General features: G+C 40.3%; 1 protein-coding gene across 1 annotated transcript in view; it reads right to left on the bottom strand.

Annotated features, from left to right (window-relative positions):
• tmtc2a (transmembrane O-mannosyltransferase targeting cadherins 2a) overlaps positions 1-17170 on the bottom strand; it is a 52844-nt gene that overhangs the window by 19037 nt on the left and 16637 nt on the right. Inside the window, exon 2 of the mRNA XM_072377759.1 lies at positions 8723-9338. Within this exon, the coding sequence (XP_072233860.1) occupies positions 8723-9338 (616 nt within the window). The remainder of the gene's footprint in view (positions 1-8722; positions 9339-17170) is intronic.

Genomic DNA, 17170 nt, shown 5'->3' with positions numbered 1-17170 from the left:
CTCACTTCCAATTTCTGAGCGTAATATGAACTCTATTTGAACTTGTCTTGGGGGAACTGGTGCTCGCTCACATACTATAAGTTGTGTTTATACTGTGTGATATCACCGTCAGGGAATATAGAGGTTTGCATACTTTTAATGTAGCAGTTGAGATGTCAGTTTAGCCTTTGATATAATTGATATTTACTATCACAGCCTCCCAAAATCTCACAGTGTTTCATTTTTTGCTTTTTCACTCAATTGTATTAACAGTTTGCCCTCTGTGTAACTCATTCCACAGTGTCATGCATAAATCAAATGATTCGTTTGCAGTGAGCAAACTTAAGTTAGCTCACCACCCCATGCCAGGATTAGAGTAAAAGTATTACCATTGACTTTCTTGACCTACTTGGTGCCAGTTCAATGGTTTATTTAAAGAGATTCAGAATAGAAAAGTTAGTTAGTTTATACAGAATGCATATAATTCCAGAAAGTCACCTGTCTATAGGTGTGTTTCTTGTACACATACATTACTGCATGGGTGTGCGTCCATTTTGAAAAAAACATAAATTTTCATTGTCTGTGATCTTTCTGGCATATTCTATATCAGCACTGTGACCGTGAGATGAGTTTCACTGGGCTTAATCATTTTATGGCAAGTTATGCTTAACAACTATAACAACAATAGATATAGGATCTTAATTTCTTTGCATATTTAATTCAAGATTCCTTTACTCACTAAATTAAGGTATGGCAAAATTTCAAGCACACCACATTGGCAGATTTATTGTGTAGCACAGTCCAAAGTAATGATGTATTCCGTTGTAATCAGTACCAACCACTCACCCAGACTCATATTTCCAAGGGAAGGATTGCTTTATCATTGGGAATGTTAAACCGAAGCTAAATATTCAGTAAGTTTAGGAGGTCGACTGTGAACATCAAAGCGGGCTGAGTACCGCTTTCTGTTGCCTAGTTGCATGTGCACCTCTGTGATGACATTGCACAGAAACCTGTCAATATTAAGATGGAAAAGTGCCAGCTTAAGTCCAACATTTTGGAAGCTGTGAAGAACTGACTGTAGAAGAAAAGAAATGGACATTGACCCAGAGGCTCAAAAGTGGCACATTAAGAATAAGAGGGAGCGCCTTGTACACAAAAAGAGGGATGCGGTTATTGATGGATGAGCCCATATTGCCTGTCAAGGGAAGAAACTGTCTGAGAAATCCAATTCTGCTTGGAATTGGAAGATAAGCCTATTCCCGAAAGAGAGTCATTTGTGGTATTTAGGTGAATGAGCTTCATTCCGTTCCGAGCTGCCTTGTCTATTTCAAAATCGTTCCTTAATTGACTTTGCGATCAATCACACAAACACAACTCAAGCTGCAAAGCAGCATCACTTTTCCTTGATGAATGGTTATGAATTCACAATCTCACCATAACCATAACAAAAGCTTTCTTCTGTCAACGGTGGACACCATGAATTAGCCTTCACACTTTACATTTATGGAGCTACATGGTGGTGTGGGTTTGGTGCTGTTGCCTCACAGCAAGTAGGTTCCTGGTTCAGATCCCACTTGAGGACTTTCTTTGTGGAGTTTACTTGTTATCCCCATCTATGAGTGGGCTCTCTACGTGTACTTCCTCCCATCATGCAAAAAGATGTATGTCAGGTTAATTAGTTATTCTAAATTGACCTTAGGAGTGATTGTATATGTGTGGTTGTTTGTCTCTACGTGGCCCTGTGGCCCTTTTTATGTGTGTGCATAAACGCTCATTATCTCCAACAAGTAAACTATGTTTAAGTCAGACTTTTTAAATGATTTTAAGAAAGAGGACATTTTGAAGAGATCATCAATGGTGAACAAATCTCCCACTCATGGTCACAATTTTGTAGCAGTAACAGAAGGATCACAATTTTAAGCGATTAAGAGGACGCGTCGCCATTATTAATGCTAATGCTCCTTTGTTAGTGAACAGTGGTGGCTAGCTAGCATGAAAATTCTATTGTGCAATATGCATGAACATTCCATGCATTATGGTGGGGTTTATTTTTTATTCCTATTAAACTGCATTAAGTTACCTTTTACTGTATTAGATGTTTGGTCTAAGATCCGTAAATCTTAAATAATCAAGCTTTATAGATTCAAAGGCTTGAGATTAGCAGTTAAATGTTCTCATAAAATCTGGTAAGTAGCCACCTTGGCTACATTTATCCTGTTAAAAAGACATCACTAAGGAAAAAAGTAGATTGCAAAAAGTATCTGAATTTATACACTCAGGTAGGGAACTATAGGATCAAAAAGAGTGATTTAGGACTCACAATCCCTGTGTAAGTCAGCTGCCGCTGACATGAAATGAGAACCTTATGTGGCCTGCCTGAGGGCGGCCTATAGGGCATGGCCAGTATCTCTGTTAACTTTAATGGGGTTCCTGTTAGATCCTTCATGGGGGTTCACCACAACCCAACAATCTCTGATGCTCTTGAAAATTTAGCTGGCCAAAGGATCCACATACTTGGCAACTTGCTGCTTAATAAATTCCTTTTTGATGCCACTTCGCATGTGAGCCTTTACCTTGGGGAATAGTGCAAGCCATGAATGTATGGGCTACCTGCAACAGTTTAAAATATCAAGTCTTGTAACTTCTGGGCATCTTATATTACAATTTGTAAAGTTATGTACGCTGTATCAATGTTTCTTCTTAATACCAGCCAGAAAATTAAGAATTAATCGCTAAGAAGGGCATTAAAAACATTCAATCAAAAAAATTGTGGATTTCTTCTTTGGTTTCATCATTTTCGTATTGTCTTTTCCAAATTCCGGGAAGCGGGTCCAACAATGACTGAATAGTCTTCATGAGATTTGTGTGTCGTCCATGACAGAAGGCTGGCATAATCCCCAGCCAACTGTCAAACGTATCATCCCACTCACTGAACCTATAAAGCTAGTTCATGTCTTACCATCTCCTCCACTTTGGAACTTCTTTTGGAAATTCTGCATCGGTTGTGGTGTCTTTCCCTCTTTACTTTTTACTTTCCCAGTCTATCCGTTTTCTCTCCTGAGTTAACCCTTCTGTTATTTTTCATCCAACTTTCTCACTCTCAAAAATAAACATACAGTGTAAAACTCCCAAGCCTTCATCTTTAAACTGTGTCGTGCATTATTAGCTTTCACTTTATTGATCCCAGTAGTGTGTGGTCCACCTGTTGGCACTGTAGCGTGCAGAATGTTTAAAACATGTCAGAAGAAACAGCGGGATCCGGCTGACTTCATGCGTTTACTGTTTAAAGCTGCTGTGAACTGACACAACACAGCAGGGGAGCAATCTTCTGGACTTTTCTTGTTAAAGTCCAGTCCAATTTAAACGGCTCATAACTTGTTCCAACATACTGGGCTAATCATTGAAAGCATTTTGGACTGTTTGTTTGAGAAGTGTGAATAAAAAAATATTACGTTGTTATCTTATGTACGATTAGAAAACTTTACGTTGAATACCAATATTGCCACAGAGATATATGCAGGTTCAAAATAAGAGAGAAAACTAAATTATAACTTACAGTACACATTCAAAAACCTTTGATGTTTTGAACATAGTTTTTATACCACACATACTGCAACACTCACATTTGAGGTGTTAGTACGCAAAGTTGTGATGAAAAGAACAGTGAGGCATGCATCCAGTTCTTTTTCCCACACTTTAATGTGTTTCTGGATTGTGCTGACTTGGCACAAGTCATCCAAGTCATCACGCAGCAGAATAGTTAGCACTGAAAGGGATCACTTTGATAGAGCAACCCAATTACACCGTAGTTGTCTTCATGAAAGCCATGCTCTTGCTGGCAGAGACCTGCAATGAGATGGGGTAAAGAGTGAACTTTTGCACGCCGTCCACACAGAGAAAATCGATGTTTGATGAGCGTCCTGTCTGAATAATGAGGGTTGGCGTAAAACACATGGCAACTTGATACTATTAAGTTGTCAAGCATTGGACTTAGCTTCAGCTTTTTTCTTTTTCTTCATTTAGTCAACAAAAGACTTTTATTGAGACAGTTATTTGAAAGAAGTTGATATTATTGAAGCTGATTATGAGTAACTTCGATTCAGCTTTTTACAACTGGCCTCTTGCAAAAACCACTTATATAAACTGAATAAAAGTGTCTTATACGTGTTATTTCATAAAATGTCATTGAACTACATACAATGTCTTATAAATAAAATAAATAACCTGGTTTTCGCCATGCAAAATGCAAATCAGTATGGACTCAATCCCAGCAGGTAGAACCTGAAGCTGTTTGATGACATGATGACTGAAAAATGCAAAAGGATTCACTTGTGCACTATGGCAGTAACATCAAGCAAGCTAACAAATATCAGCTCAAAGATGTCGACAAGGTAGGTTTTATCATGTAAATGTGCTCCGTAGTGCCATCTCATCTATACAGATTATTTGACAGAATAATAATCATACAAATGCTAACAGTCTACGTTCTGTCAGATCATATATCAGAGAACATCTTTGTTGACAGGCCACATCGGAATTTCAGCTGCCATATCATGCAGCTGAAACACAGTAAGCGCGATTTCCTCAGACCACAGACTATCACAATTATTTTTGAGTTTTAAAATGATATAGCAACAGCTCCATTAGCCAGCCCCAACAGAAATTTAGTCCAAACGCACCAGTAGTCACATTCCAAAGGTAAAAAGGCCACTTTCTACATCATACATTATGGTGTATATTTAGTTTTTGCAGAATGGCATATTTTACCGTCAAAAACTCAACAGCTTAATTTTACACATAAGCACACGGGAAGGTAGGAGAAGCTAGTCAGCTTTAAGGCAAGCATTCCTTATTAGACATCAACAGCGACCCATGCAAGCAGCATATCCTTGGTTTGAGAATTTAAGTGCCTATTGCACGCAACATTGCATCAGCAAAACTACACCCAAGTGACTGTGTCCACACAGGGAAGAGTTTGTTTTAAAGATTATTTTCTTCTACTTTTTAAATACGCACACACATCAGTGAAATTAAAAACATAGATGGAATTCACCTTTCTAATGTGAAATAACATTAAGATCCAGTAACTGCTTTTTACCTATATAAACAAGAGTTTTATTTCACTACGAGTCATCACATGAGTTTTAAATTCAAGTCCAAATTGTTAATCTGTGACACAGATGTGGTTTAGTTTTGTTGTCTTTGATTTACTACATCTCATAAGGTTTCGATTTGAAGCAATGAGTGTGTCATCGCAGAATGGCTGCCGTTTGTAAACTCCCCTTCTGTGAGAGTGGCGCTCACATGCATACCAATGGCATCTGTGATGAAGTGAAATATCACATCCTGATGTTCAGTAGTAGCTGCCATTACAACCATAAAGTTTAACCTTCTTCGTACAGGTAATTTCGTTGTTATCACAATCAAAAACGTTCTCTCATAATGAGTGCAGACTCCATTCTGAGATAGCAGTTTCAGAAATGTTATGCAAATTGGAGTTGACCAATTGACCAACAAAAAAGGGATTTGCTGTTTTCTGGTTTTACATGGAAGTACCTTTAGCTTTGGGTAAAGCTAAAATACAGATCTTTTTCATACGTTCCTCAAGCAAGAGTGTTACGACACGTTTGTACAATCAAGATAATTATTAGAATCAGACATGAAACACTCTCAGGAGTATGAATACAAAGCTATTTTTGGATGGCTCGCCACCATCCATAGTAATGCCAGCTAAATAAAGAGCATGCAGCAGAACTTGCAAAAAAGAACATCATTTCACAGCTGAATGCTTCTGCTGCAGGATAATTGGCCCAACATTCATCAAGCCGTCAGCTAGTAACACTGAACTTAATCTGTGTGTCTGCAGTGCTCATTGAGACAAATGTAGGAGTAGGAGTCCATGATATTCAAACTGCAAACTGGTAAGAACACCATCAAATCCCTTCATTGTCCATGTGTCTCAGCTAAAACACTATATGTCACCTTTTATTTGGCTCAAGGTGCACAGCACTACAGTTGCAGTGTGAGATCCAAAGGGTGTAGACTAAAAGGTATTTGGGAGGGTGAGAAAGTATTTGTCTATTCTTTGAGGTAGGATCTTTTTTCTTAGCACCTTGGATTTAGAGCTTTTTATGCAGGACTTCATTCGAGGAGGAATAATGACTGACATCTGCGCTCTTCAATGTAGTAACTGCTTAACATTCCAGCTCAACATTAAAACAAACACATGCATGCCAGAAGTTTAACAGATCAGTCTTGGCAGAAAAATCTTAATTTTTTTCCTAATACCAACAAAACAAAACTGTTTTGCTGGGCCCTGTCTAATGCCTGGAGCCTCATTAATCAACAGGCTTGTTTATGCCACTGACAGACCAAAAGTGTAATGAACAAGGACACCATGCTCTTACTATCCTGGGACACTTATTATCCCATTGTTTTCTCAACAGGCCGCTGTGCAAACATCCCACCTTCCTATGTTTCCATCTATCACTTTCCAACTCCCCCACCATCTTAACTTGTCTCATTTGAAATCTCATCTCAGTGTGATTAGGGAGCTAATAGAATGAGAAAAATGGAGAACTAGTGGGAAAACATCTGTCCTCTCTAAACACTGCAGCAGATTTACATTTCTTATTTGTGGTTGCACGAAGGCAGCAGTCAGGTGATGTAATTTTGAGAAGAAACTGTCATCTGAAGCAACATATTACATCTCAGTGATGGCATACAAAACAGGTGAATCTAAATCCTTGATTCCCAAAACGTCCTCTGGGCATGAAGGCTGATAGACTAAGAGAAGATAGAGGAAAGGAAGTGAGAGCATAGTTTCCCTCTCCTCTGCTCAATATCTCTCTCGATGTCCCTGTCCCTTTTGTTCTCCCATGCGTCCCGAGACATCTGGCTCATAATCGAGGAGACGATTGGCCCCATGACTGGCCCCAGCATGTAATGAGCTCCCTGCCAAGATAACCAGGAGTGGGGCAGCAGAGGAGGGCACTGCCTGAGTGATAAATGTGCCAGATGTGCTGGCAGCAATGGCGGGAGGTGCTGGAGGATGTGGGCATTAACACCTGACAGGCTAGCTAGCACAAGGATACTGCCTGAGGGCTATTGTGCATGCCGAGAGATGGAGGCTCCTGATAATGTTACAGATTCCACACGTCACTAATGAGTTTTCATAATGTGTTGGAATGAGTGTGCTGAAATGTGTAAGACCAAAATATAACGGATTAGAACAAGTAGGTCATGATGTCTATCAGGTTGGTTTAATCTCTATGGCTTTGTATTAAGTTTCCCTTTTCATACAGCAGCGAAAAAAATTAATGAATGAAAAAAAGAATGCAAGTCGAGGGAATTGCTCACCCAAGCTATTTCAGACTTTTTAACATCTGTTTTTTTTCCCAGTAACATGGATTTTTTACGCTAGGTCAGAAATCTCAACTATATAACACACTATGCTGTGACTCAGTACAATTTGAAAGGCAGGAGTTGTATTAGTTAAGGTCTCATGGTTTCGAAAGCACACATGCACACAAAGGCACACACTTAAGTCACTCCTACCAAGTAGACATAAGTATGTTGTAGACATAAGTAACATAATTGTAACTCTTTTTGTCTCACCTTTCTGATGTCTCTGAGCCAGTCATGGCTAACACTAGCTGTTGGTTATTACTCTGCCAAACAACTACCGCAGAAGCTGCCTCACAGGTATGGTAAAGTTTCACGGGCTTACAGGCAGAATGCATTTTCAAGATGTCTGAGACCAGCTGCACAAGGTTACATCTATGCAAAGCCTGCAGCAAACAGAGGTATTTATAGATGTTTCCACAAGAAGAAATTACTATAAAAAGATGCTCTTGTACGCTCAGACCCAGACTGTCCTTGCTCAGTAAACCCAAAGGGGACTTTTTATCACCCTAGTTATGCAATTTATGGCCCATCATGCTGACAGAGAAACCATTTCTCAAATCAAATGTTGAGTGCGTTTTTAAGGAGGTTTTCCAGTCAAATACAATTCCGCATAATCAGGTGAGTCACTGCTTCGTGGTTGTTCTCCTTAAATAACTTGAGTTTGGAAGGGCAAAATGGAGCCCTAAAGAGCTTGCCTGCAGACACAGTATGTTTGTGTGGGTGTGTCCGCATTTGGGTATTCTTGGATAACTCACTCTACGAGGGAGCCAACTTGAGAGGCATGTGTTGTTGTTTGTCTGCAGATACCTTTTGTCACCTTAAAATGAGAATACAAATCTTCCACAGAATAGCTTTGCCTACTCAAGTTATGTTTCCACAATCGTACACACACACACACACACATTGTGGCTCAGATCCTAATTTAGATTTCCTTGCCAGAATGTGTATCTATTTACTGCAGAAAATGGAAGTAGTGGCAGCACAGCTAGGAAGTTGAAAACTTCCCTTTCACAAACATCTCTTTCCTGTTTAGTTGAATCGAATGAGAAAGGGTTTTTTTCATGCACCAACTGTGAAACTGCACAAGCAAATAGCTTTCTTAATTCCTTCTTGTAATGAAAGTAAAAAGAAAAACTATACATTAAAAAAAAACTCACAAAAATGGAACTTAATCCAACATAGATTCAACTCCAACAATTAACAGCTGACTGGCTCAGGTTTGTGGGGAAGGAAGAGGAAACTGTATATGTAAAGATGCCAAGAAAAGAGCCAGTGAACACATAAACACACACACACACACACACACACAAGCAGCATGCATTCATTCATTTACCTTTCCTAACAGGAGGAGCAGAGCTTGGCGAAACCGGAGTCTCTGGAAAACAAAAAGGTCGTACAAGGCTGACACAGCCAGCACAGTCACCCCCTGCTCCTTCCATAACATACTGGCAGCTGCACACCACAGGCTGCCCAACAGCCACCCCCAGCATCTGGTGGCTGAGCTGCCACCACATTGCCTGCTCTGAAAGGCCGCATGTGGGTCCCTCCGGAGTCCACAATGTCTCACATAGCAGAGAAGAGACAGCAAGAAAAACAAAGCAGCACCAACGTCAGCCCTCCCCACCACACCGGCGACCGCTTCAGTGTGCACTGGATGACAGGCAAAAAGAAGGCCTGCCAAAAGGCTCCAGGGTCCCCCGCCAAGTAGTGGTCGACTGAAGGCAGTGACGAGGGCGGTGACCAGGCCGTGCAGGACAACGTTCAGAAGATGGTAGCCCCACGGACGCAGGCCATGCAGGGTGTAGTTGAGGCGGAAGGAGAGGGTGCAGAGTGGACGGAAGGATTTGTGGCTGCCGCTGTGTGTGAGCAGGGTGCCCCAGAAGTCATCATACAGGATGTTGGTCCACGGAGTCGCGGGGAGAAGGTCCTGGTTGGTTTTGATGGCTCGACTGAAAGAGCAAAAGAAAAAAATTGTTTCTACTAAATGAATGTCTTATTTTCTATACTTATTGAGTGTATAGGTTGAGGAAGCATTTTGTATTTTCCTCACTACAAGATACCATGCTCCACGTACAAGAAATCATACCCTCATTTGTGAAAGCAAAAAAAAATAAAAATGCTAGAGCAACTATTTTAATGTGTGACTGAACAGATGATTTGCAGATGCCATCAACATATATCATGTGTCTGTACAGTTTAGCTTCACTTGAAGTAAATTATTTTCCATCAAGCTAATAATCTACTCATAAGTGGAATTTAATAGACAACTGCAGCAAGGATGCCAAAATATAATGAACTTGCTTCAGGGCGTTAAGATAAATTACTGACATGTGCACCGTCACAGCATGTGCACTTCACAGGTACCTGCGCACAGACATGTGGTTTCACACCCCAAGGCTGCAGGACCTTCTCGTAATTAGCCGCTCATTACAAAACATTTGTATACACACAGACTGCAACAAATGAGGCTCACCACAGGGATGAAAAGTGATAAATTGAATGGCTGTGAGGAGTTTGGAAAGTTCCTATTGGAAAGGGAAATTTATAGGAGCAAGATAGAACAACCATAGGTACTGAGTGATAGTATTTCAAAGTACACAGTCTGTTGGAGATGAGGGTTGGGAAAGATAAAGGGAAGAAGTCATAATATCAGGAGTCCAACTTTTAAACTGATCTCTTTCTAAAGCTTAAAACTGTACTGGTGCTGTTAACAATAATACAGTCAGACAAAAGAAACTGAACATTGCTTTGTAATTCACTTATACAAGTATTTATACAAAAATATGTATACACATTAAGGGACTTTGATGTCAGTGAAAGCTGGTGTCACTGAGCTGCCTAATGATTACAGACTGTGGCTTCAGGACTACATAAAAACTCCACCCAGCTGTAGGCGATACTGGTTAACGAGCAAGCACAGACTTGAGAGCAACAGCAGGCTGAAATGAGTTTCAGTTGATGTGTCAATCAATTCCAGTCCCTTCAATTGTTTCTTACATTTGTAAAAACACTGCAGGATTAAGATTTAACTGTGAAACTGTTGACTGACAGATTCAGTCAGTTTCTAGCTGGTATAATGGTTGTTTAGAGCAGCCATGATGAAGCAAAACGTTAGGTGTTACTGGTGAAATTAAGAAAGATTCTGTTTTATTTAAGTACTGATCTTCTTCATAACTGCTCATCATTACAAAGAATAGTGGGCTAAAGGTATTGGAAAGTATCAGATGTGCTGAAGGGCTCAGCTTTTTCACTGTGGTGGTAAACCAGACTAAAAATAGAACACAAAGCGAAAATTAGCCTTTTCAAAAACCAACATGTGAATGACACATCTGCTCAGCACAAGTACCCTTAAAGAAGCCAACAGTCATGCTCAAAAAGGCCAAAAAGCAAGGTTTATGACACCTACTGGATGAAAATAAACAAACTACAACAAAACACGGCTATAGAATTATTTCAAAAGATGGTTGAAACGATGTGATGGCGAGCTAATTAAAAGCAGCTGAAGGAAAGACAATGAGCAGTCAGAGCAGCCGTCTTATCCTCTGAGGACGACACAACCACGCACAGATTTTCTGTTTAAATGAGGCCTCACAATTTCCTTGCATGCTGCTACATGAAATATGTGTGAGGCAAGCACGAAAGGCGTCAGCTTCGTGTTTCCAGGATTTGATCACACTGACCAATCAAACTTTCTCAGGGTTTGATTAACATCGGCAGCATTTATTTCTTTGTCGGTGGTGCACCAGAAGGGTGGGAAGGACAGCAAAAAGGGGGCCAGCCAGGGACTTCCTTTGTCTGGAGACTGTAACTCAGAGCTGAGCACATAAAGAAAAGAGATAGATTGAGCTACCAGTGCAGACAAAATAAAAGATTGACAGTAAAGCTAAAAATAAAAAGATAGAGAGCTGCACATTATCCTGCTGTTTCTGTGTCAAAGCAATAACTGCTAAATGAATTAATCTAAGTGTTTTTTGTTTTTTTTTCTTCCTACACGCCTACAGGCCTGTCATCGCGTGAGCCCCATTTCCCAGGATTGTTCTGCGGGGGAAAAAGCAAGCGTGTGTTTCTCAGGCTACAGCAAGCCGAAGTGGAACCCTTCCTTTGCTGATATTTCTAAGCACCCACAGCATTACATCACTCAGTTTACTTACACTCTCCCTCAGCTCACTGTAATTCCACAGTGAGCCATTATTCATAAAAATGGTTCACAAAGCGGAGTATAATGTGAGAGCAGGAGGACTCAGGATGCAAGAACAATAATCAACACTGAAGGTTTCATAAATGCTGGATGTACTTTGAGTGCATTGTCCTAAAAGAGCATAACAGTCTGGCATTAAAACCAGTTAAAACAGGTATATAATGCCAAAACTGAAACTGTGTCTTGTCCCTGCAGGCATCAATTTAGTACACTATCAAAGCCAAACACAGCTTGATTCAGCCCCTCCCAATTCCCATGTGTCCCTGTCCATGTGTTGGGTCTCAGTCCTCTGTGGCAATAAATAATTTAAATATTCAAATCAGCACCAACCACTCATCTCCCTCCCTGCTTCTGCACAGCACTGGAGGATGAAAAGGTTGGCCATGAGATTTTTGGAACAAGACAGCGCTTGTGCCTGTAAAGGCAAAAGAAATAAACGGTTTCGGGCAGTGCATCCGTCTTTGTGTTTGGGAGTGTGTGTGCCCGCGTGCGAGTGTGTGACAACACACCCTGCGCTGATGGCTTCATTGAGGTCTGTCGCTGCAGTGGTGCAGATAGAGTGGCCTCCCGTAGTGACTGCTCTTACAGAAGGGGGTCTTTTGTATTCAGCCACCGTATGTGGGGCAGGCAGGCAGGCAAGCAGGCAGGCAGACAGGGCAATTTATTCACAATTCGCTAAGTACAGGATGGGTTCAGTCTTTTCAATTTCACTTTTCTTTTTTTTTTTATTGCTTCCACTTTTTGGTGGAGGTAAAAATATGAGGAACATCCATCATGTCAGAAATGACAGGATCTTTTATTTATTTAATTTTTGCAAATGTCCATTGTGATGGAGTGAGATCTCCCCTCACCTATCTGCTACTTTAAGTGAAGAGAAAATTGCGTTTCAGCATTCGGTTGCGTGTCTTTTCAGTATGCAAATGAAGCACTCCACTGCCTCTTCAGCAATGATCCCATCTCTCATCTCTTTGCTTGTTAGTGGACTGTGGCTACCAGACACACTTGGCCCTTTTTAAGAGATTACATGCATTTTAATTTTACATAGATTTAAAAAATGTATATATGATTGACAGATTATTGTGACTTTATAGCAATCAATTGTTTCGTCCAAAATCATTAAAATTATCATTGTAAAAATCAAAAGATAGAAAAAGACAAATGTCTGTTGCTACCAAATGCTTTTGACATATTTTCTCTTTTGACACATCTCTTTGAGCAGTTCGGTTGTTAATTTTTCTGTTAAAGGACACATTTTCTAAAAAAATTCTACACTGGTTTGGATGCCATGGTGCTGGAAAGATTTTTGCTGGTAATACTGGCCCTTTTTGGATGCCTGGAATAAAACCCTAAATACAGATAAGTCGAAGAGGAAACGTCCAGGATGCAAAGCAGGAACAAAATGGAAAGAGAGGAGGAGGTAGTTTAAACCAACGTCATAGCCAATCCAAAATCCCTGTCAGATAAAGTAGTTGCGCCAATGAGATTCCAGTGGAAATACTGCACAGGTAATAATAATCGTTTCACCAAGACATGGCTGCAAGGTGGACTCTTCACCTCTCGGAACAGCTCTTAAACTACATGCGCAGACAAGGGCTGCAGGGACATAGTATACACATGGACATCTAGCCAAGAAGGATCGTCTCTGCATGCCAAATGTTGAAGTGTTAGCTGTGAGTTTCTGTCGATGTTGTCTAATGAAATTGTTCACCGGTGTTACCTTCCAAAGCTGCAGGGAAAAAAACAGACTAAAAAACCACCACAATCTCTGAAGATTTCAACCACACCTCTCCTTCTGATACGCTTCAACTTTCCAAAAGTGTATCAGTTGATTTCAATGTAAAAATTGTGTTTTGTTGTGCTTTTTTCCACTATAATTTGTAAAGCAGCAATCTCCCCCTTAAAAAAAAGTCCCTGAAGTATTTTTTGTGCAGCAAGGCCAAACGTAGTCTGCACAAAGCCAAACACTATATTCTGTGTTCAGAACAGAACAATCAGATGTTTAAGTAAAGCCTTCCTCAGCATTTGGATTGAGTTCAACTACACACTAACGAGTGGAGTTAATTAGCTCATCTGCAGCAGCTGCAATAAGTTGCATCATTAAAACTTTTTCACCAAAAACTTCTCACTAAACATCTAAATGCAGTTGTTATGCCAAAAAAAGTTTGGCATATTGTTTTTTTGTGGCTGCTGGGTGATGAGTATTTCTATGAATCAATCAGGTAGCACCTTTGCAATCACTTGGCTGACATGGTAATCAAAGCTGATTAAATCCTACCATCACATTCCAGATTAAGTAAAAATTGAATAAGCTAAGTTCGTAAAACACTTAAAAATAACTTTTCACACAGGTTTTTGACTGTTGCTGATGTAGATATGAGAATTTATGTACAAATACTAGTGCTATATTATGCCTGTTGTGTTTTTTCCTTACTTCGGTGTGTTATGCATTTAGCCTTCAAAGTTATTTTCAAGTTATTTTCTTCCAAGTTTACAAGACCATGGTAATGCAAATTATCACTGAGCTTCACCTTAATGAACATCTACAGTACAAACTGCCATCCCTTAACATAACCAGTCTGAGTGAATCACCGCCTTTTGCAGCAGAGTGCATCTTCCTGCTCCCTGATGGCACTAATGGGATTGGATTAGCCAATCATCCTAAAACCGCACTGTTAATGTACACTGGCCTGGCCATTATTTCATGGAAATCATCACCTCTTGGTTCATTTTCCCTTTCACTTCTCATCCATTTACTTCTATCATGGCTTGCATTCATCCATTTCCCCGCCTCCATTTATTCTTTTATCTTCGTTTCGGCTTCATATGATGTTGGATGTCCTCCATCCATCTCTCTTTCTGTCTCCCTGCGTCTTTCTTCCTTTGTGCGACCATCCTCATGAACCATATCTGAACTGGTAGTTTGCATCAGTGCCAGGCCTTTTACAATACCCCCCGTCTGGCCAAGATCTATTAAAGCTCCATCTACTTAATGAGCAAACTGAGTTCTAATTAAACTGACAGAAAGCGCCAGCAGACAGTTCGATTCACTCAGTAATAACCACTGATGCTGAATGCTTTGTGTAGAAGTAAGAGGCACGTATCTAATGAAAACTCTATCCAAATCCCAGCAAAGGGTGGAGCGTATCAATATAGAGATAACAACTTTTACAAACTAGTAAGATATGAATAGACAATGATCTGTTCCTTTAAAATCAAGAGACGTCCTCAAGAGTAAGATGATTTTTCAAAGGCAAAAATTTCAAGGACATCCGGATGAGCTTACTGTTACAATGTACTGCATCATTATCGTTTCATTAAAAGAAATGTATGTCACACTGTTTGACCTTGATCTGTTAAATTTAAGATGGAAAGCTGGGTTTCAATCCAAAGGAATTGTTTCCATAAAACTGTAAAAGAGTTAATTTCTGCTTTCCTTCCATTTACGACTGTTCTGTGATTGATTTTAAGAGTTTGTGTACAGAGGTGAGATAAAGGTGGCACGAGCTTTCCAACCAAATGGCAGATTAAGAGGGCGCAGCAAGTCCGTGTAATAGAAAGAGCGCCAGCCAAACAAGCGTGATAGAATGCCTGTTGACAGAGACTACAGTGCATAATGGAACGTTTGGAATCTTTTGAACATCTAATTGAAGACTCTTGAAGAGTTTTCATAACAGCCCTGTGTGCATTCCCAAGTCATGTGCTTTTTGTAGAAAATTCATTTGCTGAACCTGTTTCCTCTGAACTTAGTCATACTTAGGGTGTCTTTTAAATATAGACTGAGTTTTCCAGTTATCTTGATTTTGTTCATATGAAATGCATTTCCTGCTGTTTCCAGCTGTTTTGATGCAACTACAGTCTGTAGTGCTGTGTACTTTTGGAATCCGATTTGAAAACTGTAACATATCCTTTTAGTTTTATCTATAAATGAAACAGATGATGCAACTATTGTTGTTGTAGGCCCATGTCACAGTCAATGTCCTCAGACGTTGTCAGGAGAGCTAAAAACTGAAAGATGATAAACGGGCACCACAGTTTAACACTTATGAAACCCCTTTAAAAAAATCTAATCATGTTTCTCTTACTGTTGTCAATTTTGTCTGCTTGAGGGAAAAATAAAAACTTTTATGAAGTACTCTGCAGACAGTAAAACTATAGATGATGAACATTAAACTAATGCAAAACATCTGAAAACATAAGCCTGAATTTCAGTCCCCTGCAGTTTATATCTGCTTATCTGCTCCAGAAAAACTCAAATTTATTACGCCTCTGATGACGCAATTGTGTCAAAAGACAAACATCGCTGTAAGTAAATAGCAGAAAGCGATTCAGACACCCAGTTTTTCCTGAATTCTCAAACTGATTTGCATTGGAAGAGGACTGCTACTGATTATTGATTTAGTCTCCATTTAGATCCAGTGTCACATGCTGGGAGATAAACGCCAGTGTATCAAGGCAACTGAGTGTGTGTGAGGACGGTGCAGAACTGGTGCAGATCACCTCTGTGTTAATCCAATACTACCAGGATTAGAGTGATCATGTTTTTTACCAAACATGCATAGAGGCCAGGGGTCAACAAGTAATCTGGGTGTCGGTGTGCTCACGCCTCTACTCGTATGACCACATGTGTAGTATGTGTAATCCATGCAATGTAGTGCCCTAATCCAATGTGGAGTTGCAGTTGGCAGGAAAACACTGCACAGGGCTTTGTTCCCAACTAAAGCCACAGCTGGTTGAGGATGGAAATCGTATAAATTTCACCTCAGCATGAGGCAGCTGAGCACATGGAGATGGTGATCTGGGCTTTGTTTGTCCTTAAAATCCAAGGTACTTACCCATTCATCACAGTGCAAGGTTAAACACTCATACACTGAGGTATAATGCTTGCTGGCTGGACCTGAGTGATTCATTCACTGGCTCATAATCAGCTGCTACGATCCTGTCAGTTAGTAGCCAAAGCAAGATGACAGGTAACGACGTGATGGTGATGAAGATGAAAGAGTGAGATGCTCAGGGGAAGGAGACACCAGAACTCGCGTTATGATTTAATGTTCCCATCATTGTTTTTTCTAACTTCATAAACACATTTCTTTGGGTCATTAAGTGATTGTGCTGCAGAAACAATGAAGTCATTCATGAAGTCAAACATTTGTTTTTTTCGTTAAAATCAACTCTTTGTATCTGTTTAGTTTGTGTATCTGACGGGTCAGGAAGTGATCGTTAAGGGTGTGTTCAAACATCACACGTCATCTATACCGCTGGCAGAACAATACCCCAAGCAGAAGTGGCACCGCTACTTTCCCACACTCCGTCCCACGCAACCACGGCACGAAATCGCGAGGAGAGGGAAAAGGAATAAATGTCCAGATAGCATTCACAAAACTCTGTCATGCTGCCAGCGGCCTGGTTGTGAAAGATTTATGCTCAGCTTTGCAGAGGCTCTTCCTTTTCGTGGTGTGTAAGATGAAGTTTGACATTCACTTGGCAGATTTTATGCCCTGCTCACATGCAATTATTACCTTCTCTCCCTCACTTGAAATGTGTGAGTGGTGATAAACTGCTGTTGGACGACGTCCCACAGAGCCG

This window comes from Leuresthes tenuis, unplaced genomic scaffold (genome assembly GCF_036924035.1).
Source record: "Leuresthes tenuis unplaced genomic scaffold, fLeuTen1.0.hap1 SCAF_23, whole genome shotgun sequence".
NCBI lineage: Eukaryota > Metazoa > Chordata > Actinopteri > Atheriniformes > Atherinopsidae > Leuresthes > Leuresthes tenuis.
Note: the sequence above shows the minus strand (reverse complement) of the source record. Positions and strands in the feature narration are given on the sequence as shown.